Source organism: Protopterus annectens, chromosome 15.part0 (genome assembly GCF_019279795.1).
Source record: "Protopterus annectens isolate FY-2018-M chromosome 15.part0, PAN1.0, whole genome shotgun sequence".
Lineage (NCBI taxonomy): Eukaryota > Metazoa > Chordata > Ceratodontiformes > Protopteridae > Protopterus > Protopterus annectens.
Genome location: NC_056749.1, coordinates 428,901,848 through 428,928,463, shown reverse-complemented (window position 1 = coordinate 428,928,463; position 26,616 = coordinate 428,901,848). Strand labels below are relative to the sequence as shown.

At 39.8% G+C, this 26,616-nt stretch overlaps 1 protein-coding gene across 1 annotated transcript in view; it reads left to right on the top strand.

Moving 5' to 3' along the window:
• Positions 1–26,616, top strand: part of MTM1 (myotubularin 1) — a 1,351,953-nt gene that overhangs the window by 437,919 nt on the left and 887,418 nt on the right. The window contains exon 5 of the mRNA XM_044057169.1: positions 2,774–2,884. Within this exon, the coding sequence (XP_043913104.1) occupies positions 2,774–2,884 (111 nt within the window). The remainder of the gene's footprint in view (positions 1–2,773; positions 2,885–26,616) is intronic.

Sequence of the window (26,616 nt, the reverse complement as noted above, 5' to 3'; positions counted from 1 at the left end):
TAGCCTTGAGCAACCAAGTGCATCTGCAAGCTCAATTCCTGCCAGGCAAACAAAATTCACTGGCAGACGACTTAAGCAGAACTCTCCTGAGAATGTTAGCACACTGCATCCATTTCTCCTAGACCCACACGAGTGGAAATTGGAGCCGAACACCTTCAACCTTCTAATCCAGTGGTGGGGGACACCGGAGGTGGACCTCTTTGCCTCCCCCAAGAGCCACCAGTTGAGCAAATTCTGCACCAGGAACCCTCACAGCAGGGCCTGGAAGGTGGATGCCCTATCCTTCAAAGGGGAGAACCTTTCAATTTATGCCTCTCCCCCTCTGCCCCCCTCTCAAAAGTACTACTCAAGATCAAACAGGACAGGCCAAGGACAATTCCTATTGCCCCAGACTGGCCACACCAGCACTGGTACCCACTCTTACGCAGTCTGACAACAGTGCCACCCTGGCACCTTCACCAGATACCTTCCCTGCTGTCTCAGCAGGAGGGACAGACTTTGCATCCACAGTTGCAAGCCCTAAACCTTGTAGCCTGGCTTATCCTCTGAATGCACCACCAGCAGCCCTCAGCAGACAGGTGCTGGATGACATTCTTGAGGCCAGAAGGCCTAGTACTAGGAAATCCTATGCTGAAAAGTGGAAAAGATACTGTTCTTGTAATCAGTCTCAAGGAAAGGACACAGCAGTGCCCTCCTTACCTCAAATCCTGGATTACCTAGCAGAGCTACTTCACAGAGGCCTATCCTTCTCCTCCGTTAAGATTCATGCCTCTGCCATCTCAGCTCATTATAATACCGAGCCACCTCTAGTTTCTCACCCTCTCATCAAACAGTTCCTGAGAGGGGCTAACAACTTAAGGCCCCCTAGGAGAGCACCTACCCCTGCCTGGGACCTTAACTTTGTACTGGAAAAGCTCACGCTTCCCCCTTTTGAACCTGCTGCTTCAGCAGAGTTAATGTTCCTCTCTTGGAAAACAGCCTTGCTTTTAGCCATAACTTCAGCAAGAAGAGTGTCTGAACCCTTCATTATTTTCCTTGCTGGACAGTGTTTCCCTCAGGACTAACCCATCCTTTATGCCTAAGCTGGTGTCCAGTGTGGCTTTAAACCAATCCATCCATTTACCAACCTTCTTCCCTAATCCTCTGAGTAAAGGGGAAAGGATCCTGCACTCCTTGGACGTGCAAAGACTCTACTTTGACAGGACTAAACCTTTCAGAAAATCTGACCAGCTGCTAGTCAGCTTTGCAACAGGGGCAGAGGGCAAGGCCATTTCAAAGCAAACCATTTCCAAATGGATAGCACACTGCATCCATTTCTGCTACAAGCACCATGAAAAACCTACCCCACAGGGGAGCAGAACACATTTCATTAGGGCTACTTCCACCTCTACAGCATTTCTCAGTGGAGTTCCTACACGAAACATCCCAGAAGCTGCTACCTGGAGTTCTGTACACACCTGCATCAAGCATTACCACCTGCCTATCTTTTCCAAATCCAGGGCAGGTTTTGCAGCAGCAGTACTGCAAGGCCTACTAGCCAGCCCTAACTCTTCTTGACTGCCTCCATCCTTCTTCAGCTTTGGGAATCCACCCAAGTGTGATGACTGCAACAGTGAAGCACGAAGAACATAGTACAGTTGTGTACACTTACCGTAAATGTAGATGTTCGAGTGTATTCAATGTTGCAGTCCTGATTTCCCTCCCTCCAGCCCTCTGGTTTCTCTCTCTCCTCTCCATGGCTATTACTCACCCCTTTCAGGGGAATTGTTATTGGTGTTTAATTTTTACTGGTGGTCATTTCCCCACCATAGCTTAGCTCCCTATTTGGGGGGCTCCTGACATTTGGGGCAAGAAAAACTGATGTAATGGCATTGGCTGCCTGTTTTTATACCACTGACGACCTGAAGTCAGTCTTGGAGTGACAGCATCCAACGCAGAAATACTAAGTCTCTGGTATTCGGGCCGACTGAGGGCTACCTGCAGGCAGATAACCCAAGTGTGATGACTGCAACAGTGAATACACTGCAACATCTACATTTATGGTAAGTGTACACAACTGTACTTTCTGAGGATGGTACATCCAGACATCACCTTTATGTCCTATGCTACGCAAAGAGCATGCATGTAACATATGGCATACCTTAAAGTAAACCTAAAGGCTTTGGTATAGTAGCTGTTTGTCAGGCTGCCCTTGGCAGGGGATCCCTAATGTAATGAGTACTGCAACAGTGAAGCGAAGGACATCTACCGTTATGGTAAGATTTTACACAACTGTACTATGTCCTCCTCTTCACTGTTGCCGTATTCACTCTCTTCCCTCCTCCCCCTATTCCTTTTTCCTTCTGGATGTACTTGCTACTTACTGTACTTCTTAGACTGCCATTCCTACTGAAGCTTTTCAGTTCTGAGCATGGTACATCCGGACGTCACCTTTATATCCTGCGCTGTGCACAAGGAGCATACTTGTGATGTACGGTGTACCCATTACAACCTAAAGGGTTTGGTATACTAGCCAGACGTTGGGCTGCCCTAAGCAGTGGATCCATATTGTAAAGAATACTGCAACCGTGAAAAGAAGTAATCTACTGTTATGGTAAGATTTTATACAACTGTACGCTCACCCACTACAGATTTTGTTATAAAACAGCAGCTGATAATGTGTCAGTTTGTATTTCTTTGAGTTTCAGTTGCAAAGTATGCATTTGATATTTATTCTTATAATGCAAATACTGTATTTGTAATATGAAACTTATGTTTTTTTCCTATCTGACAGGATTCTCCAGTTATATGTGATGTTCCATTAGGAGTAATCAGTCGAATTGAGAAGATGGGAGGTGCTTCCAGCAGAGGAGAACATTCTTATGGACTAGACATTACTTGTAAAGTAAGACATTTTACATTTTGCATGTTTACTCTTTTCAACTATCAATACAACTTTAAAAAGTATTTTTTTTTTTATTGAGTCTAGAGTTCCCAGTAGGTAAGTATCTTACACATGTGAATAATTTTGTGAATATAGTGCACGTTTTTTAATGGCTGACTTATATTTTTGCCATCTTATTGAAAAAGAAAAGGGAAATTTCCAAAAGTGCCTGGCCTGATTTCCCCAGTCAGTTGTTTTTTGTTGTTGTGTCTTTCGGCTTTTCCCGGTTAGGGGTCACCACAGCGGAACAGCGGAACTCCGGTCCGCTAATGATAGGCAGTAGATTTTTACATGCCGAGTTGCCGGCCCTGATGCTCAACCTTTAACGAAGGTACGCCCATTCACGCATGTCTCCACACAGAAGATGCTCTAGCTGAGAATCGAACAGAACAGCATCTTACTGTGAGGTGACAATGCTACCACAGCACCACCACCACAGTTATATAAAAATGTACACACCCCTGTTAAAATGCCAGGTTTTTGTGATATAAAAAAATGAGACCAAATAAATCATTTCAAAGCTTTTCCCACTTTTAATGTGACCTATAACCTATACAGTTCAGTTGAGAAACAAATAAATCTGGTAGGGGAAAAATATAAAAAATAAAAAAGTACAATAAGCTGGTTGCAGAATTGTGCACACCCTTAAACTAATACTCTGTTGAAGCACCTTTTGATTTAGTTACAACATTCAGTCTTCTTGGGTGCACACCTACCTTCAATTAAAGAGACTCTGATTAACCCCAAATAAAGTTCAGCTATCCTAGTAGGATTTTCCTGACATTTACTCAGTTGCCTGCTACAGCAAAAGCCATGGTTCGCAGAGACCTTACAAAGCATCAAAGGGATGTAATTGTTGAAAGGTATCAGTCAGGAGAAGGGTACAATAACATTTCCACAGCATTGTATATACCATGGAACACAGCAAAAACAGTCATCAAAAAGTGGAGAAAATATGGGACAACAGTGACATTGCAAAGAACTGGACGGCCTTCCAAAATTGATGAAAAGACAAGACAAAAAATGGTCAGGGAGGCTGCCAAGAGACCTTCAGCAACACTGAAGGAGCTGCAGGAATTTCTGGCAAGTACTGGTTGTGTACTACATGTGACAACAATCTCCCATATTCTCCATATGTCTGGACTATGGGGTAGGGTTGCAAGACAGAAGCCTTTTCTTACACAGAAAAATATCCAGGCCCAGCTAAAATTTGCAAAACAATACATCAAGTCTCCCAAAAGCATGTGGGAAAATGTGTTATGATCTGATGAGACCAAGGTTGAACTTTATAGCAACAATTCCAAAACTTACATTTGGTGCAAAAACAACACTTCGCATCACCAAAAGAACACCATTCCCATGGTGAAGCATGGTGGTGGCTGTGTCATGCTTTTTGGGGTTGCTTTTCTTCAGCTGGAACTGGGGCTTTAGTCATGGTGGAGGAATTATGAACAGTTACAAATACCAGTCACATTTGGCCCAAAACCTTCGGGCATCTGCTAGAAAGCTGATGAAGAAGAATTTCACCTTCCATCAATGACCCCAAGCATACATCCAAATCAGCAAAAGAATGCCTTCACCAGAAGAAAATTAAACTTTTGGAATGGCCCAGCCAGAGCCCAGACCTAAATCCAATAGAAAATCTGTGGGGTGACCTGAAGAGGGCTGTGCGCAAGAGATGCCCTCGCAGTCTGACAGATTTGGAGTGCTTTTGCAAGGAAGAGTGGGCAAATATTGCCAAGTTAAGATGTGCTATGCTGATAGACTCCTACCCAAGAAGACTGAACGCTGTAATTAAATCAAAAGGTGCTTCAATAAAGTATTAGTTTAAGGGTATGCACACTTATGCAACCAGCTTGTATTGTATGTTTTTTATTTTTTATAATTTTTCCCCTAACAGACTAGGTTGTAGGTCACATTAAAGGTGGGAAAAGATTTGAAATGATTTATTGTGGTCTCATTTTTTTATATCACAAAACCTGGCATTTTAACAGGGGTGTGTACAATTTTTATATCCACTGTAAATGCCACTTTGGGTCTGCCCTGAAAAGAGGCCACTGCCTTAGTGGGACAAACCCAGTCAACAAAGAGTAAGTAAATAAGTATGAGTCTTTCTGGCTTTTTGTTAATTTTGTTAATATAGTTTGATTACTTTTGTATAAATGTAAAGTTGCCTGTGTCACAAGTGATAATTCAATAAAGGTGTTTAAAAAAAAAAAACATTTGAATCAAAAAAAAAAAGGCTGTCTGGCTTTTTGAAGGTGCCAGCATGGTAGATTAAGTTATTGCTCCTAATATCAGAAGAACTTGACCCTTGTTTTGGATTTGAGACATTAATCATTTTCCTGTCTTTTGGCAGCAAAAGCTATATAGTTTCTTACAGTTTGTAAGGATTTATGTATTCTGTTGCTGCTATTTGTTTTGAGCTTTAAACTTCCAGACCTTAGCTGTTTGCTTATAAAATGTGTATCTAGCTGTTCTTGTTGTCAGATTTTTAAACTTTTAGTCTGAGTTCGTGTGGAGATTTTCACTGTGCCTCAGTCAGAGTTTCTTCATGTCTGGAGAGGGCTCTTCAGAAAAGAAGGATGTTTCCAACTGTTTAGAATGGGGAAACTGTGGAAAAACTGTGGTAACTTTGAGCTTGGAATAGCATGCTCTGAGTGGAAGCACATTCATTTTATTCAAGTGGTGGTGAAAATTGTTAATGGACATATTTTCTTGTTGATAAGAATGTAGATTTATTTTCTGGAATGTGCTTTGCAGCCTTAAATAGGACAGCTTGTGGAATTTCTAAAAAACTATATTTTCAGGTACTTCTGAGTCCTTTTGTCTTCAAAATATCATATTCTGTAGTTAACACTTAGTTTGGTGTACTTGAGCATTTTTGTTGTTTATTTGGAAAATTTGTGGCAGGATGACCTGCTTCCCTTTTGACTCTGACCACTCAGACTGTATGTAATGTGTTTTGCATGCATTCATTAGATGGATACAGTGTAACACGTATGAACATAAACATGAAAATAGAAACACTACTTGATAATGTGCAGTTTTGAGTGGCTTTGTCCATTGAACAGAGAGTTCTGAAACATCTTTGTCTTCATCTCTGGAAGAGCTCTGCAGGTTAAGCAGACAAAGGAAGAAAAGAGAATGTTTTGAAAAATAAGCTGATGTAAAAACAAATAAATGTATGGTGATTTTATTCTGATATGCTGCTTCTTTTTGTAGCAGTAGGTCAGCTTTACTTTGTGTGAGAAGGTTCTAGGCTACTTTCCTCAAAGCCATAGCTGGTTCACGTAGCGCCCAGTGCCTGTCGCTTCTCTGGCACCCCACCCTCCAAGCTGTTCCTTGTCAATTTGAGTTCATCACCTATGCTCCTTACCCAGTTGGCTCCCTTATCCTGGTGTTTCAGCCAAATTCCCACCTCTCAGCTTCAGTTGAAGAGCACCAAAAAATAAACAAATAAATAAAAATAAAAGCAGATTACCAGAAAGAAGCACTAAAGTGCTTTTTTATTCTGGTATTCAGAAATGGAGGCACAGAAAAGAATGCAGAAACTGTACTTCCTGTTTGCACCCCCTAATATCCTGTGCTTGAAGTGGCCGGTCCTTTTGCCAAACTCTTTTTGTACTACTATGTTTTATGAGTATAAACTGTTAAAACCATGGGGTAAAAATCAGGAAAGTGAAGTACATTTTTTGTGGTACTTCCCTGAGGTATTCCTCGATTTCTGAAAATCAGAGTCTTCCAGTGTTACAAAGTGTAACTCTTCCAGGAGTTACAAAGCAGGCACTGAATAGTAATGAGTATGACAATGTCTCCTATTTGGCTTGCAATGCAATTGGCTCATGGCCAAGAAGCCCCACTTACATGTTCATATCAGAAGTTTAATTGAAATTTTTACTTTTTAGGATACTCAGATGGTCAGTGTTTATAAGCAAACATTTTCTTATGTGTATTTGTTGACTGGGAATGCACATTGGCACATTGATGCAGTAGGTGGCACTTTGCATTCATTGTAGTGTAAAATAGTCGAGTCTTCTAATCTTTTCCCTACGTCTGTAGTGTCATTGTATATCCATGCTTAGAGGTTCTGCTTGATGTACAGGATGTCCAGTAACAAATTGCCATTGTTGTCATGTAGATGCACTTTCTCGCCAAGAGTCATAGTGCTGTTGCAGCAAAGTGATTACCTTGATCATCAGCACAAACTTATTTATGACTTAGACTGTCTTTATTGAAAACTGTTTCAATACACAGTAAATTGCTTAAAATAAAACCAGAACACCACCTATTAATTTTATTTACTTGTTTTATTTGTTTGACATTTGTTTACTGAAAATGTCTGAGCATGAAACCCTTTTTCAGCAGAGTCCCAAGTAAAAGAGCTCCACTGAAAAGAAATTGAACAATAAACTAATGTTTGCATCATAGCAAACAGTAGTGTAAAAAAAATTACAAGTTTATGGTTGGAGTAAATAGAAGTAATACTAGTCCATGCTAATTTACATAAAAGAAAACTGTATAAAAGATCAATATAATTAAAAGAAAAAGAAAGTATGTAGTGAATGCAGGAATCCTGCAGAATAGTCTAGGAGATTATGAAAATGGTGACCTCACTGAAAGTAACCTGAAAGGAGGAGTAAGGTACAGTAAAGAGAGAGCAGAATAGATGAACAGTAAAGGTAATGAGAATTTTAAGTTGGGAGATTTCAACAATTGGCTAAGCTTTTAGTGTCACTCTAAGGGGATCCAGTGTCTGTCTGCCTGGGATGACATGATAGATAAGCCTCGCTGTTTCACCAGAGATGGTTTGCACCTGTCACCCCTAGGCTTTCGAATACTGGCCAAGGCTCTTGCCGTCCCCATAGTGCCTTTTTTAGGCAAGGCTCAAAGGACAAGCCAACCACCGTAACCAGCACAGGTAACTAAAAACTAAGGGTAATGCTACTCAACGCCAGAAGTCTCAACCTCAAAATGCACACACTTGAGGCACTCCTCAGTATGGAGAAAATTGATATTTGTGCAGTGATGGAAACCTGGTTCAAGGCTCCAGAGAGCACCCCAACACTACCAGGTTACAATTCATATCATACCTTCCGGCCTCAGTCACCGGATCACAGTACAAAGGGCGGAGGTGTATCCATATTCATCAAGGATACCCACATCTCCAGGTTAGTGGCGCAGCATGATGCCTAGAGATCATCCATGCGCAACTATCAGCAGGCAAAACCACATTTAAAGTTGTAGCCTGTTATAGATCGCCCACCATGTCCCAACATGCTCACTCAGCATTCCTTGAGGCATTGGAAAATATAAAGGTCCTACCCAACACCATAATTTTGGGTGATTTCAACTACCCTGGTATAGACTGGGCGAACTACCAAAGTTTTAACTCCTGTGCCCAGCGGTTTATAGAATTTATAAATTCAAATACCCTTGAACAACTGATACGTTCTCCCACTAGAGGGGACAACATATTGGATTTAGTCATCACAAATATGGGCGCCCATTGTACCACACCCGTTATCACTCCCTCTCTGGTCAGATCAGACCACAAACTGATAACCCTAGACATCCTCACCCCTCCACCTCCCCCAGTCAAAGAAACCATCATAAAAAACGTTTCCAAAGCAAACTTCAAACTACTTGCGTCAGAAGTGGAAAGCTTCACTATTCCCTTGCAGAAGGATAATGATATCCAGGATGCAGAATCGTACACCAAGACACTTTACGTACATCTTCAGGATTGCATGGACCGTGCTATCATAAATAAAACCAAGACTCCTTCCTCAATCAAGAAGAAACCAGTCTGGTGGTCCCCGGCCATAAGCAAACTATACAATAAAAGGAGGAGACTTATACAAAAAAAGGCCAAATCTCAAGTAGAAAAATCATCAATGATCAGCATTAGTAAGAAATTGAGGGCCCTCATCAAGTCACCTAAAGCCAATTTCGAAAAGAAAGCTGCCAAGGATGCCAAGGATAACCATAAGGCCTTCTATGGTTACATCAGAAACCTAAATGGCAACGCTCAGGTCTGTTCTGAGCTAGTACAAAATGGAACAAAATACACTGACCCCACTGACATTGCCAACATCTTGGCTGACAGGTTCAGTGCAAACCCCCCCCCCCCACCACCACCTGCAGGGCCTATTACTATTTCAGGGGATTGTGTAACTCCAATTATTACTGATATGTTGGTTAATAAGGCTCTGTCTAAAGCTAAAAAACTGCCTCCATGAGACCAGATGGTGTCCTGGGCTGTGTCATACGCAAGCTCCAAAATGAATTAACCCCGCATCTGAATACCCTGTTCAGTCTCAGCCCCTCGACAGGATATGTGCCCATAGAATGGCGCACAGCAACGGTGGTTCCACTGCACAAGGGTGGGCCAACAACCGACCCTGGGAACTACCGACCAATAAGCCTGACCAGTCTGATCTGTAAGGCAGTGGAGCGAATCATTATGGAACTCAAAAATGGAGAGATTGGGAACCTCCAAACACTTGACCCCACACAGTTCGGCTTCGTCAAGGGCAGATCATGCCTCCTGAACCTGGTGGACGTCTTTGAGACAGTTACTCAGTCTATAGATAAGGGAAAGGAGATACACATGGCTTACCTTGACCTTGCTAAAGCATTTGACACCATTCCCCATTCGGGTATTATTGGTAAACTCACCAACCTGGGCAGAAACCCTTACGTCACAAGATGGATCGCAAACTGGCTCTCAGACAGATCCCACAAAGTAAGAGTAGTGGGATCTGTGTCCGAATCCAGACCAGTAGCGAGTGGTGTGCCTCAGGGCTCTGTCCTGGGGCCCCTCCTGTTTGGCATATACTTCTCAGAAGTACAGGCAAGCACTGAAGGGCTGTGGCTGACCAAGTTTGCGGACGACTGCAAACTGGGTGCTGTAATAGAGTCTCCGGCCGACATGGATATCCTCCAGAAGGGCCTTAATAAGACTGATGCATGGTGTCAAAGCCATGGTCTCAAGCTAAATGCTAAAAAATGCGTAGTAATCCCCTTTGGAAAAAACAGAGTACCCGCGAACTACCACATAGGAGGTAACCCCTGAAATCTGAAGAAGTAATAAGGGATCTATGGACCCAAGTAGATAGTCAGCTTTCCTTTGATAACCATGTTGCCACGGTGGTTAGAAAATCCTTCTATCTGACCCATCACGAAAGGGTTTGCATCAAGATCTAAGGATGTAGTGGTGCCCCTCTACTCTTCCTTCATCAGACCCATTATTGAGTACAATGCACCAATTGGAATGTACCTGACCAGGCATCTCCAGCAGCTGGAGAGACCACAGAGGTACCTCGCTAAGAGGATTACTGGCCTCAAACAGTTGCCCTGTGCAGCATGATTAAAAAAACTAAGGCTTTTCTCTGTTGCATGCTGCCTTCTCAGAGGCGATCTCTGTCTAACATACAGAGCCATGTCCAACCCAGAACTGTTGAACATGCTCCATCTTAGCAAAACCAAATCTACTCGAGCTACACGCTCTAGGGATATAAACCTCAGCACAACAATGAATAGAACATGCTGGAGGGATAGATTCCCTTCGCAAAGACTTCCCTTGCTATGGAACAAGGTCCCGATCTACATAAGACAGAGCCCCTCACTATCACTCTTCAAGAGGAACCTTGACGAGTGGATGGGTAACAGAAAGTTCACACCGGGGATCATACCAACAGCTCTACTAGATAGGGGCCAAGGGTACTAGCTGCTAGATCAAGGGCCTGGGGAACTAACCAAAGGGGCGGTGAATACCACACAACGTGGCTGGGCTAATATATGTCTTTGGGCAGATAGCCCAGTACCTACCTATGAGAGTGGTAGAGCGAGAGCAAATGGTAGTGAAGTGACATTAAAAATAAAGATATTGGAATACTAAGAGAAGATAAGATAAAAGAAAGAGAATAATGCTTTTGGTGTGATGCAAGTACAGAGCCAGGATTTTGAGAGGATTTTTTTAAAGATTGTTTGAACAGGTGACTGCTGGGCATTTATGTGATATTTTTGGAGATTATATTCCAGGCTTTGGCTACAGAGTTTGAGTAAGCACCATGTCCTGTAGAATTTTTGGGTTTGTAAATTGCAAAAAGCTGTTTGTCAGAAAAAGGGACAGTTGGAGGGTATTGATTAAGAATAGAGCTGATAGCTTGGCAGGATGAAGGTTTCTATTTAATTTTATGGAAGGTTATATATTTGAGGTAGTAGAGTAATTCAAGCCAGTTTAATGATTTAAGAGTAGAGCAGCAGTTCTAGGGTTGGCTGCAAACTTAGCCACTTTATTATAGCATAGCTCTAGTTTTGTCCGTAGGAGGTCTGACTGTTGGTAAGGATGGGTGTGGCATAAAGCCGAAAAGAAAGGTGGTATGCACTACGAAGAGTAACTCTAGAGGGTTAGTAAGAAATTGTTTTTCTGTGCAGAGCATGCCAAGTTTTTGGTGTGTTTTTATGGACTTTTGAATATGGAGATTACATTGTAATTTAGCATCTGTGATGATGTCTAGCAGCTTGCTATGGGAAAAGAATGTCTTTTAAAGTGCTGATTAGTGAGGATGTTTTGAAGTTTTCTTTGGGGAGTCCTAGAGATTTAGGTACAATAGGAGTAGTTTGGGTTTTTATTGGATTGAGAAGTTTGTTGTCACTTGGCCAGTTTTCAGTGGAGTTGAGGGGATTTTGGTTTGTAGATGGAAAAGACTCAGACAGCACATAAGAGTGGATTCATCTGCATAGTGTTTAAGAGAAGCTTGTCGGGAGGATGTTTGAAGATTGATATTAAATATGTTAAAAAGTAGATGATCAAGGATAGAGGCTTATGGAACTCCAGTATTAACTGAGAAGAAAGAGGAAAAAACAGAGAGCCATTAAACTGATTGATGTCAGTTGTATAGGTAGCTAGAAAATTAGTTAATAGTTGTGTCAGACACACCTAGAACAGCCATTTTGAGAGTAATTTGGTATGAGAGACCATACCAAAAGCTTTAGAGTGAAGCGAGTAATTTGTTATCTCTGGCCTTAATGGCAGTATCCTAGAAAGCTATGAAGGCAGTTGTGCTATGAACTGGCCAGAAGTCATGTTGAGCAGGGGCTAGTAGGTTTTCTTGAAATAGATCATGTAGAAGTTGTTTTTGAATGGATTTTCTAGTTGTTTTGAAAGGAAGGACAGGATAGGAATATATCTAAAGTGAGTTATTTTATTGGAGTAGCCTCAGTTGTGAAGTGAAATGATGCATAATTCTTTCCAGAGATATGGAATATATGATTATTGTATAGGTCCATTGATTGAAATAGAGACCATACGTACAACAGAGTTAGAAGCTAACTTAAGCTGTTCTGTGAGGAGATTGTCAACAGAGGAAGAGCAGAGCTTAATTTTGCTTAATAAACATTTCATATAGGAGGTAGAGTCAGGTTTTAAGGAAGAAATGAGATTGTTTGAATTGGAAGGTTTTATAGGGCAAGAGTGGGTTGGTGAGGGTAGCTTTGGAAACTAAATGGGAGTTAAATTCTGCAGTAGTTTCTGAGAGAGAGAACTGAGCAAGAGTTTGGTATATTGAGTGTTCTGAGGTATAATATTTTGTTTATTATACACCAAAATTTCTTGGGGTTGTTTTTTTTTCCGTTTGGTTATATTAGGGAATAAGTAATACTCAGTAATGTCAGTATTAACCTGGTTTTAGTGAAATTTCTGAGTTTTTTATAGTTTTTCAATGAGCAGAGGATTTGTATTTCTGACATTCTGTTTCTCTCTGCAAACTTTCTATCTTTTTTGCATTGAGTTCTACTGGAGTGGAATAGCCAGAGGGTATGATTAGTTTCAACTTTTCTTCTTGTGGGATCAAGGCTGTTAAGAATGTCTAGAAATAATGCATTAAATCTAAGAATGGCCTAATCTAGTAGTATTGTATAGAGGGAGGACCAGTTAAGGGATTTGAGGGCATCACTGAAGACATCATGGTTAAATCTGGTGAGGCTGCAGGAGTCATTAGGTTTATAAGAGGTTACTAGGCTAACAGCCAGTAATCCATACAAGCCTAGTCATGTGTATCCCAAGCTGCCCTAATTGTCAGTAGTTAGGTGTGCGAAGTTCACAGAGGTATAAGTCTGTCGTAATTAATTCCAACTACTTTGTCCAAGGGGGACACCGGCACCATCCCAGGAGTGAATTTATGGTCACTCATCCATTGATCTGGGTTGTGTTTGAATAGGGTCAGGGAGGGGCTCTGCTTCACATGAATGGAAAGCTTGTTCCAGAGAAGGGGTAGTCTCTGAGAGATGTATCTCTCTCTCTCTCCAGCAAGATTTATTCATGTCAGTAGCTAGGTTAAGATCCCTGGAGCAAGTAACCCTAGTTTAGTTTGATTTATGAATGTGTAGCATTTCCAGCAGTGCTGGGTCAGTTACTGCCCTGTAAGCCAGGTACAGGTCACCCTTTAGCAGCCTGTAAGAGGCAGATACATTGATGACCTTTCTGCATAGGACTTTTCTGTATCATGTGTTTTCTTGGTGAGAAATCTCTGTGGTCTGACCAGGTGATGCAGGTGTCTGGTGAGATCCATGCAAAAGGGAGCTTTGTACTCTATTATTGGTCTGATAAGGGTCAAGTACAATGGAATTATAACATCCTTAGATCTAGATACAATGCCTTTAGTTATGAAATCTGTCACATAGAAGAATTTCCTTACCACTGTGGATACGTGGTGGTCGAAGTTCAGATTGCTGTCAACCTGATTACCCAGATCACATACCACATGTTCTTCGTATTTCACTGTTGCAGTCATTACATTTGGGTAATCTGCTGGCAGGTTGCCCTCAGTCGGCCTGAATTCCAAAGTCTTGGGTCCTGCGTCAGTTGCTGTCTCCTCTTCCATGACGTCATGTCATCAGGGGTATAAAACATGCACCAGACGCCATTTTCTTCAGTCTTTCTTGCCGTGCGGTGCCCGAAGCAGAAGCATTTCGCAAGTGCCGGTCGGCAGACTACTGAAATATTCGAGTTTGAGTTTCAGAACTGAAGTCTTCACTAAAGCTAAGTACCCCGTTGGGGAAACTTTTTTTTGCTTTTTACAGATGTCAGAAAAAGTTAGTAATTGTATTACTTGTGGGAAGCAAATACCTCATAAGGATTTCCATTTATACTGTATTCCTTGCCTAGGCCCTGATCACAACGTGCCTGGCTGTTGATTTTGTGCTAGATTTAACCAACGCACTATTAAGCGTCGGTATATTTTTGCATCAAAGTATTTTGGAAACAGATTTAACTACCCAGAAATGTCGCCGGATAGCAATCCTACCACCGGAATTCATAAAAAACGCAAAGAAAAGGACAGAGAAAGGCAGTTGAGATCCAAAACCGATGACGAAGCTTCTCATAAGTCAGTCACCGGTTCGCCGGTACTCAGTGAGGCGCTTTCACAGCCCCTGATACCCACTACCTTCGAGTCGCAGGCCTCTATCAACACCCATGTGGAGTCCGGCATGCCGCAAGATACTCAAGGTATTGGACCGGCAGATGTATCTCCCTCAGATGGGTCTAGAGCCGCTGAGCAGGCACCAGCTTCTGTAGGTTTATTCAGACCTCAACATTTGTATATCAAACCGACAGCTTCAAGACCAAAGACAAAAGCAAATTCTAAAACTAAAAAAACGATGCATGAGCAACATGCATAGGCCTCTATGCCTAAAAAAACAGATGATCAAAATGGCTGAAGACCTTATTACCTTGATCAGGGGTACCCATCCCCCTCCTGATAAGAGGCCTAGGCAAGACACTCAATATGAATCTTCAGATCAGATTTCTATTTCTTCTGATTCCTCTTCTGATCAGGAATTTATCTATACCTCCCTATGAGGATTCTGATGCTGAGGAATCTATTCCATCCGCGTCTCCTCCAGAGGATTATTCATGTGGAGAAACCTTGCATACTTTGAGGGAGCATTTTCACTGGGAGAGTCAAGACAAATCAAAAAAGAGGCTCAGGGATTTCCTTCTTCTCCCTCAGCACAGGCCTTTAGCCATTCCCCCTGTTTTAGACATTGTGGATGATGTGTTTTCGGAGTCAAGCTTGTCCCCTGACTCCTTACCTCCAGCTCCCAGTAAGCCTGACAGATATTACAGGGTCCCTGACTCACATATATTTTTATTTAGAAACCCTGCTACTGATCCTGAAACTATTTCACAGGATTCAAAGGGAGTTAAGGCCTCAAAAGCAAAAAAATCCTACCACCTCTGACAGAGATTCAAGGGCACTGGACAGATGGGGAAAGAAGGTTTATACAACTGCAGCCTTGGCAATCAGGGCCTTAAACTGTCAATTTTGTATGCTTAAGTACCAACAACATGTTATGGGATTGCTGAAACAGAAAATGCTGTTGATTTCAGAATGTGCAGAAAATAAAAAAAATGCAGGAATTTTTGCATGCAGCTGAACAAGTTGGAAAGCATACTTTGCAATGTGGTTTTGATTCCTTAGAGGCCTCCTGCAGAGCCGTAGTTACTGGACCTGTGATTAGGAGGCATGCCTGGTTAAAGGAACAAAATTTACCTGAACATGTTAAAGCTAAATTGCTAGATGCACCTTTACAGCATGATTCTCTGTTTGGTATTAAGGGAGGAGAGGTTTTAAAGAAAATGGAAGACAAATCTAAGTCTATGCCAGGCATGGGCAAACTACGGCCCGGGGGCCACATGCGGCCCGTTAAACGTTTTGATTCGGCCCGCCAAACTTGGCACCCCTTCATTTCCGATTTTTCTTTTCTTTTTTTTAAATTTTTGTGCTGTCAGGGCTGACGTCATCACGTGCGCGATGACGTCAGCACCGTCAGGCTACCAGCCAGTCGGAACTGAGCTCAAGGAGCTCACATCATCATTCCGGCTGGCTGGCGGTTAAGTTAACAGTCAGCGGGAATGCAACATGTGGAACAGAAGAGGCTGACTCAGCGAGCCCTGAAATGGATTCATGGCAGCAGCAAAGGGGCCAGGGATATAGCGAGCTCACGGAGCTGGGATTAATGGCGTTAGCAGGCTGGGGGATACAGCGAGCCCTGTAACAGAGCCGGGCCCAGGATTAATGGCAGCAGCAGCAACATGAGGATGGATTGAACAGAAGACGCCGAGCACTACTCAGGGTAAGAGAGAGAGTGTGTGTGTGTGTGTGTGTGTGTGTGTGTGTGTGTGTGTGTATGCGATAGGAAAGAGAAAGTGAGTGAATCACTGAATGCAGGTTTGAAAGGTGAAGTGTGTGTGTGTGTGTGTGTGTGTGTGTGTGTGTGTGTGTGTGTGTGTGTGTGTGTGTGAATGATCGGAGAGAGAAAGTCAGTGAATGCAGGTTTGAAAGGTGAAGTGTGTGTGTGTGTGTTTGTGAGCGATCGGAGAGAGAAAGTGAGTGAATGCAGGTTTGAATTGTGAAGAGTGTGTGTGTGTGAACGATCGGAGAGAGAAAGTGAGTGAATGCAGGTTTGAATTGTGAAGAGTGTGTGTGTGTGAGCGATTGGAGAGAGAAAGTGAGTGAATGCAGGTTTGAAAGGTGAAGTGTGTGTGTGTATGTGTGTGTGCGTGTGTGTGTGTGAGCGATCAGAGAGAGAAAGTGATTGAATTCAGGTATGAAAGGTTAAGATTGTATGTGTGTGTGGCGATTGGAGAGAAAGTGAATTATGAAAGCTGACAAGATTCTGTGTGTGTGTCTGTGTGTGTGTGTGTGTGTGTGTGTGTGTGTGTGTGTGTGTGTGTGTGTGTGTAGATTGCAGCATCACTGTTCAAAACCTGCTGAAGTTAAATAGATGTCCAGTTTCACTGACAGAAAATGTATCTGCGTTTAAATTGATTTACTAGCTTATTAATTTAAGCTCTCCTAAAAGTACACTATTAAGTAGGTAAGAAGAAGCAGTTATTACTGTGTTCTGTTTGGTTCACAAGGGATTAATATGAAAGCAGGCACTTGAATATATAAGTCCCCTCCTTGTCTGTGCAGCATTTTCCATAAGTCCTAATATTACTTTTGATTTAAAATGCCCCAAAGAATGTGATCTAGTTTGATATGGTCCAGAGGACCTGGACATAGTGTCACTGGAGTGCACCTCAAGAAGCAATTGTTAAAATTCCTATACTATATTCATATAAAAATAGAATGAAAACATTTTTTTAGGGAGCCATTGTGTATGCTCATGCAATGTTACCTGAGGTAAAATGGTCTTGGAATCCTTCTCTTCCAGATGAATCTTCTCACAATATTTACTAGGTAACTGGTGTTAATGTTTTTGTTTTACAGAGGTATTAAGCTATTTTTATATGCTGTACCCATTAAAATGTGTGCGTCTCCGTGATCATGCGTTGTTAAAATAAACAGTCTGCAGGTCAAATATAACGCTTCACAGACTGACTTGCTGCAACTGTTTCGTCCTTGCACTGGTTGTTGTTGACTTTTGGCACGAAACAAATTGAATAAAAGGAACAGGACAAGTACATCTGCATCTCCTACCGTTTTTGAAAAAAAAGACAGTCAGGAGGAGAGTGATGGTGATATCCTGAAGGATAACAGAACTTTCAGTGCTTTAAAATAAAATGGTCATTTATTTGATTTTCAGTGTTTAAAGACTCATTTCGAAGTCAGAGATTTTATTGTAATGCTTTTCTTCATTTTCATTGGAAATTAAAGCACATGTTTTCTCCATATCCCAAGATGTGTATTTTTCCCCCAATGAGGTGATGTTTTCAAAGTATGCCATCTATCTGCTCCTGTTCCGGCCCCTTTGTCAAATGTTAGAACTCAATGTGGCCCACGAATCAAAAAGTTTGCCCACCCCTGGTCTATGCAAACTGTTAAAGACTTCTTACAAGTGCAGCCACCAAGATTCAGTAGACACTGGCCTACCAAAAATTGGTCCTTTCCTGTGTCAGACAGAGCTCAAAGGGGCAAATCCAGATGCCCTAAGGGTTCTAGATACCAGGCGCAAGATTCATACAGGTCAAAGCAATGGGGCGCTTCCACCTCCAAATCTGGAGGAGATAAAGCGCAAACCTACAGAAAGCAATCCCAATGACTTCCCTCTGCCCACACCAAGCACTTATCTTTTGGCAGGACCCATAGGGGAAAATTAACACTTTTTGCTCAAAACTGGCAGTTAATAACCCAGGACAAGTGGTTACTAAACATCGTATCACAGGGATACAGATTCCATTTTCACACTCTGCCAATGGCAAATGGTTGGCCAGATCTGCCAAACAATCAATGGGCAGAGGCACAGAAACAGGTTACGTCCCTCATGGATATGGGGGCCATTCAGACAGTACCAGAACAGGAAAAAAGACAAGGTTTTTACTCAAGACTGTTCTTGGTACCCAGAAAGGACAAGGCCTGGCTGCCAATACTGGATTTATCGATTTTGAACACATACCTAGACATTCCAAAATTCAAAATGCTGACTTTGCAGCAGCTTCTGCCCATGCTGGGCAAGAATGCTTGGCTGGTGACTTTAGACCTAAAAGAGGCATACCTGCATGTCCCAATAAGACAATCGTGCAGAAGATACCTCAGATTCAAGGCTGGCTTAATGCATTACCAATTCTCTTCACTGCCCTTTGGCTTATCTACTGTGCCCAGGGTCTTTACAAAGTGCCTGGCACCAGTAATTGCATTTTGCAGACAAAGAAGTATACAAATATATCCTTACTTGGACGACTGTGTCATTCAAGCAGAGAACAAGGACACTCTTCTTCGACACTTGGCGTTTGTGAAAAGGCTTCTAACATGCCTAGGGTACACAATAAAAGAAAAAAAATCACAACTGGTACCCTCTCAAAAGATAACATTCCTGGATGCAAGCTTGAATACAACTGCCCAGATGGCTTACCTCACGCCAGACAAGCAAAGGCAACTGACTACTTAGTTCAAACTGATGGCAACACAAACCCAGTTTTCTGCAAGACATATTCTGCAGGCCCTGGGCTTCATGGCATCCTGCATCCTACTGATTCCATATGCAAGACTGCATATGAGGAAACTTCAATGGTACCTAAAAAGTTTATGGAGTCAACATTCTCAAAGTCTGGAAACAATGATTCCTCATTCCCTGCCTGCAACAGGAGCTTTTATGGTGGGCAAAGCCATGTCACCAAAACATGGGACAGCCATTCACTCTACCCCCTGCCAGACAAACCATAACAGACACATCAGATTATGCCTGGGGGGCCCACATGGCAAGAAGATGCATTCAGGGGCATATGGTCACCAAAACAAATGCTTCTGCATATCAACCAGAAAGAGATGCAAGCTGTTCAAAATGCCCTAACAGCCTTCAAGGACTTACTTCATCCAGGACAACTACTGATAAAGACGGACAACACCACAGTCATGTGGCATATAAATAAGCAAGGGGGCACACACTTATACCCCCTCTGCAGATTAGTATATGACACAATCTCAGCTAGCCTCCAAAGGTCCTCACCACTAAAACAAGTAGAAGTCGTAGAAGAACACCAGTATGAAGACCACCATGATAATGCAGCAAAAACTTCTTTATTAGGATACAAACAAGGAATGAGATGAGCGGTTTCACGTACGGACTGTACGCTTCTTCAGATCTATTTGATTACAGCAAAACCAGTTCCTTATATAGCACAAGCAAGTGATAAATTATATATCAATTATCCATTTAGTATAGCAATTTTCTAATTATCTAATTCACAAAATTCATTGCAAAGCACTGTTATGGTTGTTAAAGTGTCAGTGCAATACTAAAGAAAAAGTAACCGTTTCAGCATATAAATATATAAGTTAACAATGATCTTAAAGAACTCTATCACACATTAAAAAAGAAATCTTGACACTTAATAAAACCAGTCTGTTAAATAAAAACATTACATAAATAGCTTGATATGCCCTTATATGTATGTAGTATGTATATATATTAATTAATGTGCAAAAATGCATTTTGAAAGACTGTGTTCTAACAGCCAGAACATAGTTCCCTATCTAAAAGATACAGATGGAACTGTCAGAGTTAATATTAACACTTCTATCTATTTTAACCGCTAAATAAGATGAAATTAATATATATTTAGCTGACAGGAGGCTAAATTATTTGAAATATTTGTTAAATTAAAAATTTTAAAAACCTTAGAATATGGAATATAGATATCATAAAAGCTCTCTAAAAAATGTGTCTATGTAATATATGAAAAGATGTATCATTTATAAAAGCATGTGTATATAGCATATAATATTTATGGTCTGTATAATAAACACATATGACTGATCTAGAAAAGCTAGACAATCAATAGTGGAACAAATATGTAAATAAATAATGAAACTGAATAAGACTTACAAATATATATATATATATATATATATATGTTCATTCCGATGTAAATAATAAATAGATAAATAAATAAATAGTATTAATTATAATATATATATGAATTAATTCATCAAATATGTATTCTTACTTAGATAAATATTTTATAAAATATCTTAAAGTTAGACATGGAAATCATAATTAATATGTTTCAGAATATCTTGAAAAAGTATATGATTAAATTCCAAAAATGCAGATATATATATGTAAAATAATAGCAGATCATGTCTTGAACAACAAAAGTTTATTATTTTAGACTTCTCTTTTTAAGTACTGATCTGATGCTAATATATTGGTTCAAACCTGGACTATAGTGAGCTTTAAACCGAAGGATCCATTGTAATTCTATACTTTCTAACTCATTAAATATATCACCTTTCCTGTCATTAGGATGCACAAGTTGTAATGCTCTAAATTTAAAGCTATGACCAGAATTTTCTGTTATATGTTTTGCAAGAGCATTTTTCTGATCTTTTTTCCTGATGTCGTATATATGATTATAGATACGTTCTTTCAGGGGTCTTGTTGTCATTCCTATATAGAATGCAACACAATCCTGGCAATTTGCTAGGTATATCAGGTTTGAACTAGTACAAGTTGATCTGAAATTGGGTTTAAAATTAATGTCTAACCTAGGATGTGTAAAATCTATATCTCTGGAAATATGGCTACACATATTACACGTGTTGCAAGGATAGGCCCTGGCTTGTTGTGTCTATTTGATCTTTCTATGTAATCAAATTGTGCCATGTCGCATGCCTTATTAAAGTTGTCATTATGATTTTCAACACATAATAATCTTTTTAGGTTCTTGCTATTAGTGTAGATGAACCTTGGTTTAATCCCCACTAGATTCTTTATGTCATCATTTGTAAGGAGAATATGCCAGTTTTTTTGTATGATCTCAACAATAAATCTGTTGTCACTAGTATATCTAGTTTGAAAAGGTATATAGCTTTTCTTAAAACTATATCTCTCTTTAGTCTGATAAGGACTCTTTCTCTGTACAGATGGAATTTGAAGTGGACAGAAAAGCTGTTTAACCGATTGAATCAGATCCTTACTATATTTTCTCTCTATAAACATATCTTCTAGTTTTAATGCTTGTTCCATTCTGTCTCCATTATCCTTACATAATTTATTAATCCTAGTATACTGACTCTTTATAATGTTACGAAAAATGTGTCTGGGGTGCATGCTGTTATATTCTAGTAATGTATTTTTCCAACAGGGTTTCCTGTAAACAGTGTGATGTAGATGACCCTCTTCATCTTTGACAATGGTGATATCAAGAAAATTTATTTTGGTTGTGGAGTGTTCAATAGTAAACTTGAAGAAAGAAGTGGTGGCTTCTAGGTATTCCACAAATTCTAGAAATTCTTCTAATGTACCATTCCAAAAGATTATGATATCATCCACAAAACGTTTATATAATAACATCTTTTCAAAATTGTCATTATTGAATAAGTGCATGCATTCCCAATAGTAGACCACAAGATTCGCTTAAGTATTCGCACAGGGAGTGCCCATAGCCACTCCCCATTGCTGCAAAAATAGGGTATTATCATACATGAAGACATTGTTGTTTAATATAAGGTCAAGGATGGCATTCAAAGGAATCTGTTCATTGTTATCAAATTTTCCTACATCATGAGTGATATGTCTAATGGCTTCAGAGCCATAACTATTCGGTATGGACGTGAATAAATTTTTCATGTCCATAGTTATTAGAAAACAACTAGTAGGAATTCCCTCTTTAAACTCTCCTAATATGTCCAGCAGCTGATATGTGTCTTTTAAAATAGATGGTATACCATCAATGATGGGTCTTAATTTCTTTTCTATATATACCGACATTGTTTCAGTAACCCAACCATCTCCAACTACTATCGGACGTAGAGGTGGTGGTATTATACCTTTGTGTATTTTGGGCAGTCCTTTTATGTATGGAATCTTAGGTTGCTCTATTAGGAAATATAAATAAAGTTCATGGTCTATCTGTCTGCACATTAAGAAGTCATATAATTCATGGTGTACTGTAAAAATAACTTTTGTTAAGTCATTAGTGCTAATCTCCTTGTAGGTGTCAGTATCTCTAAGCATAGTGTGCATTAAACTTTTATATAATATATCATCTAATATCACAATGCCGCCACCCTTATCGGCAGGTTTGATTATAATGTTGTTATCATGTTGTAAGGCATATAGAGATTCCCATTCCAAATGAGATACATTAGTAAATAGTTTCTTCATTTTGCTATTAAAATGTTTATAAAAATCAGTTTCACATGCTTTTATAAAACATTCAGTGACAGGTGTCTGGGAAGGAGTAAAAATGCTCTTACTTTTAAAACTATAAGCCTCCATATCATGGTTAGTTGAATTAACTCTGTTTTTTTCAAATATGCATTTCAAATTGACATTACGGGCAAACAGCCGCAGGTCAGTTAAAATTTCACTTATATTACTAACCTGGGCTGGTATGAAGGATAGGCCTCTATTCAATAGTACATAATCAGTTTCAGTTAAAGTCCGTTGTGACAAGTTAAAAACTAAGTTCTCTGTTCCCTTCTCCGGTTTCTGTTGCCGAGCGTCGCTTCTTCCCCAGAGTGCTTTCTTTTTGTACGCCCTCTGCTCCTTGATCTGCTCTGGAAGTTCTTCCGAAACTTCAGTGGTAGTGGTAAAAAACCCTCCAGATTACCTTGTTTAATCTTGGGTTTAGCGCCTTGTATACACGCATTTTGTTGAATGAATGCTTGTTGATTAGAAGGGGGAGTGTCTCTCACCTCATGATTCAATATGTTCAGTGATGCAGATGACGTGGATGCATCAGTTGAAGTAACTGGGTTTCTTAAGATGGAATTTGTATTCAATGAAGATGAAACATTGCTCTGGTTAATGAAATGTTCCTCAGTTTGACTGGAATTCATGTTAGACACATTTCCAGTTGTAGTAGCTTCTCGATATCTCGGCCAGACAAAAACATGATTATTAGCAAAATCTGTATAGTCTCTATGGAGTTTGCGTGTCTTTATCTGTTGTAGTTTGTCACCATATATAGAAAGCTGATTATACATATTGTCTAGTCTCTGTTGGAATTGTTCCTCCTTAAATTTAGCTGTAATTTCTTTTGTCAGAGTTTCAGCTTGTGTATTGAGGTCTTTTTCGGTCGGTGAAAAATAGTCAATTAAAAGCCTTATGTAATTGAACCCCAAATCCAAGTTTAACTGTTGCCATTTTCTTAGTAATTCGGGGTGGGTTTCTCCATATGAAGGCATACAGAGAACCCTCATCCCCCTTGGAATTACTTTAAAATGTAAACACGCTTCTAGGTGGCGTCTCTGCCAAGTGAGTCTATACAGTTTGTATAATGTATTTTCTAGCTCTCTAAAGATGACATTAAAGTCTTTTAGCTTATCAGTATTGCCTTTCTCTGTGTTCAACACAGTCGGAGTAAATTCCATATTTATGTTGAGTAAGGGGTTATCTTTCACATCAAACAAGCTGTTCCATTTTCTTACCCCAGTCTGTTTAATCGGTGCATAGTCCAATTCAATTGCAATAGCATCCATCGTGTGTAGGCAGCCAGAGATACAATGTAGAAGCAGCAACAAGTATATGACACAATCTCAGCTAGCCTCCAAAGGTCCTCACCACTAAAACAAGTAGAAGTCGTAGAAGAACACCAGTATGAAGACCACCACGATAATGCAGCAAAAACTTCTTTATTAGGATACAAACAAGGAATGAGATGAGCGCTTTCACGTACGGACTGTACGCTTCTTCAGATCTATTTGATTACAGCAAAACCAGTTCCTTATATAGCACAAGCAAGTGATAAATTATATATCAATTATCCATTTAGTATAGCAATTTTCTAATTATCTAATTCACAAAATTCATTGCAAAGCACTGTTATGGTTGTTAAAGTGTCAGTGCAATACTAAAGAAAAAGTAACCGTTTCAGCATATAAATATATAAGTTAACAATGATCTTAAAGAACTCTATCACACATTAAAAAAGAAATCTTGACACTTAATAAAACCAGTCTGTTAAATAAAAACATTACATAAATAGCTTGATATGCCCTTATATGTATGTAGTATGTATATATATTAATTAATGTGCAAAAATGCATTTTGAAAGACTGTGTTCTAACAGCCAGAACATAGTTCCCTATCTAAAAGATACAGATGGAACTGTCAGAGTTAATATTAACACTTCTATCTATTTTAACCGCTAAATAAGATGAAATTAATATATATTTAGCTGACAGGAGGCTAAATTATTTGAAATATTTGTTAAATTAAAAATTTTAAAAAAACTTAGAATATGGAATATAGATATCATAAAAGCTCTCTAAAAAATGTGTCTATGTAATATATGAAAAGATGTATCATTTATAAAAGCATGTGTATATAGCATATAATATTTATGGTCTTTATAATAAACACATATGACTGATCTAGAAAAGCTAGACAATCAATAGTGGAACAAATATGTAAATAAATAATGAAACTGAATAAGACATACAAATATATATATATATGTGTCATTCCGATGTAAATAATAAATAGATAAATAAATAAATAGTATTAATTATAATATATATATATGAATGAATTCATCAAATATGTATTCTTACTTAGATAAATATTTTAGAAAATATCTTAAAGTTAGACATGGAAATCATAATTAATATGTTTCAGAATATCTTGAAAAAGTATATGATTAAATTCCAAAAATGCAGATATATATATGTAAAATAATAGCAGATCATGTCTTGAACAACAAAAGTTTATTATTTTAGACTTCTCTTTTTAAGTACTGATCTGATGCTAATATATTGGTTCAAACCTGGACTATAGTGAGCTTTAAACCGAAGGATCCATTGTAATTCTATACTTTCTAACTCATTAAATATATCACCTTTCCTGTCATTAGGATGCACAAGTTGTAATGCTCTAAATTTAAAGCTATGACCAGAATTTTCTGTTATATGTTTTGCAAGAGCATTTTTCTGATCTTTTTTCCTGATGTCGTATATATGATTATAGATACGTTCTTTCAGGGGTCTTGTTGTCATTCCTATATAGAATGCAACACAATCCTGGCAATTTGCTAGGTATATCAGGTTTGAACTAGTACAAGTTGATCTGAAATTGGGTTTAAAATTAATGTCTAACCTAGGATGTGTAAAATCTATATCTCTGGAAATATGGCTACACATGTTACACGTGTTGCAAGGATAGGTCCCTGGCTTGTTGTGTCTATTCGATCTTTCTATGTAATCAAATTGTGCCATGTCGCATGCCTTATTAAAGTTGTCATTTGGAGTTTATGGAGTCAACATTCTCAAAGTCTGGAAACAATGATTCCTCATTCCCTGCCTGCAACAGGAGTTTTTATGGTGGGCAAAGGCATGTCACCAAAACATGGGACAGCCATTCACTCTACCCCCTGCCAGACAAACCATAACAGACACATCAGATTATGCCTGGGGGGCCCACATGGCAGGAAGATGCATTCAGGGGCATATGGTCACCAAAACAAATGCTTCTGCATATCAACCAGAAAGAGATGCTAGCTGTTCAAAATGCCCTAACAGCCTTCAAGGACTTACTTCATCCAGGACAACTACTGATAAAGACGGACAACACCACAGTCATGTGGCATATAAATAAGCAAGGGGGCACACACTTATACCCCCTCTGCAGATTAGCCATGGCACTGTGGAACACAGCTTTGACCTACCAAATACATCTTCAAGCTCAGTTCCTGCCAGGAAAACAAAACACTCTGCCAGACAATTTAAGCAGAAACCTTATGGATCCTCACGAGTGGAAACTAAATCCACAATTCTTCAGCATGTTAACAGAGAAATGGGGGAGCCCAGATATAGATCTATTTGCCTCTCCTCAAAATTATCAACTGAGAAGATTCTGCACAAGGACTTATCACAGACAAGCATGGAAAGTGGACGCCCTATCCTTCAGTTGGAAAAACCTATCAGTTTATGCCTTTCCTCTTCTGCCTCTTCTCCCCAAGGTCCTCCTAAAAGTCAGACAAGAGAAACCAAAGATGATAATAATTGCCCCGGACTGGCCCTGCCAATACTGGTACCCAATCCTAAGGAACTTGTCTCAATACCCAGCTTGGACGTTGCCTCAAAGACCACAACTACTATCCCAGCAAAACAATCAGATCCTGCACAATCAACTACAAACACTGAACCTGGCAGCATGGCTGATCATGTAGTCATACAAACAACACCTCTCAGTAAATCTGTGATGGATGTCATTTTGGAAGCCAGAAGGCCTAG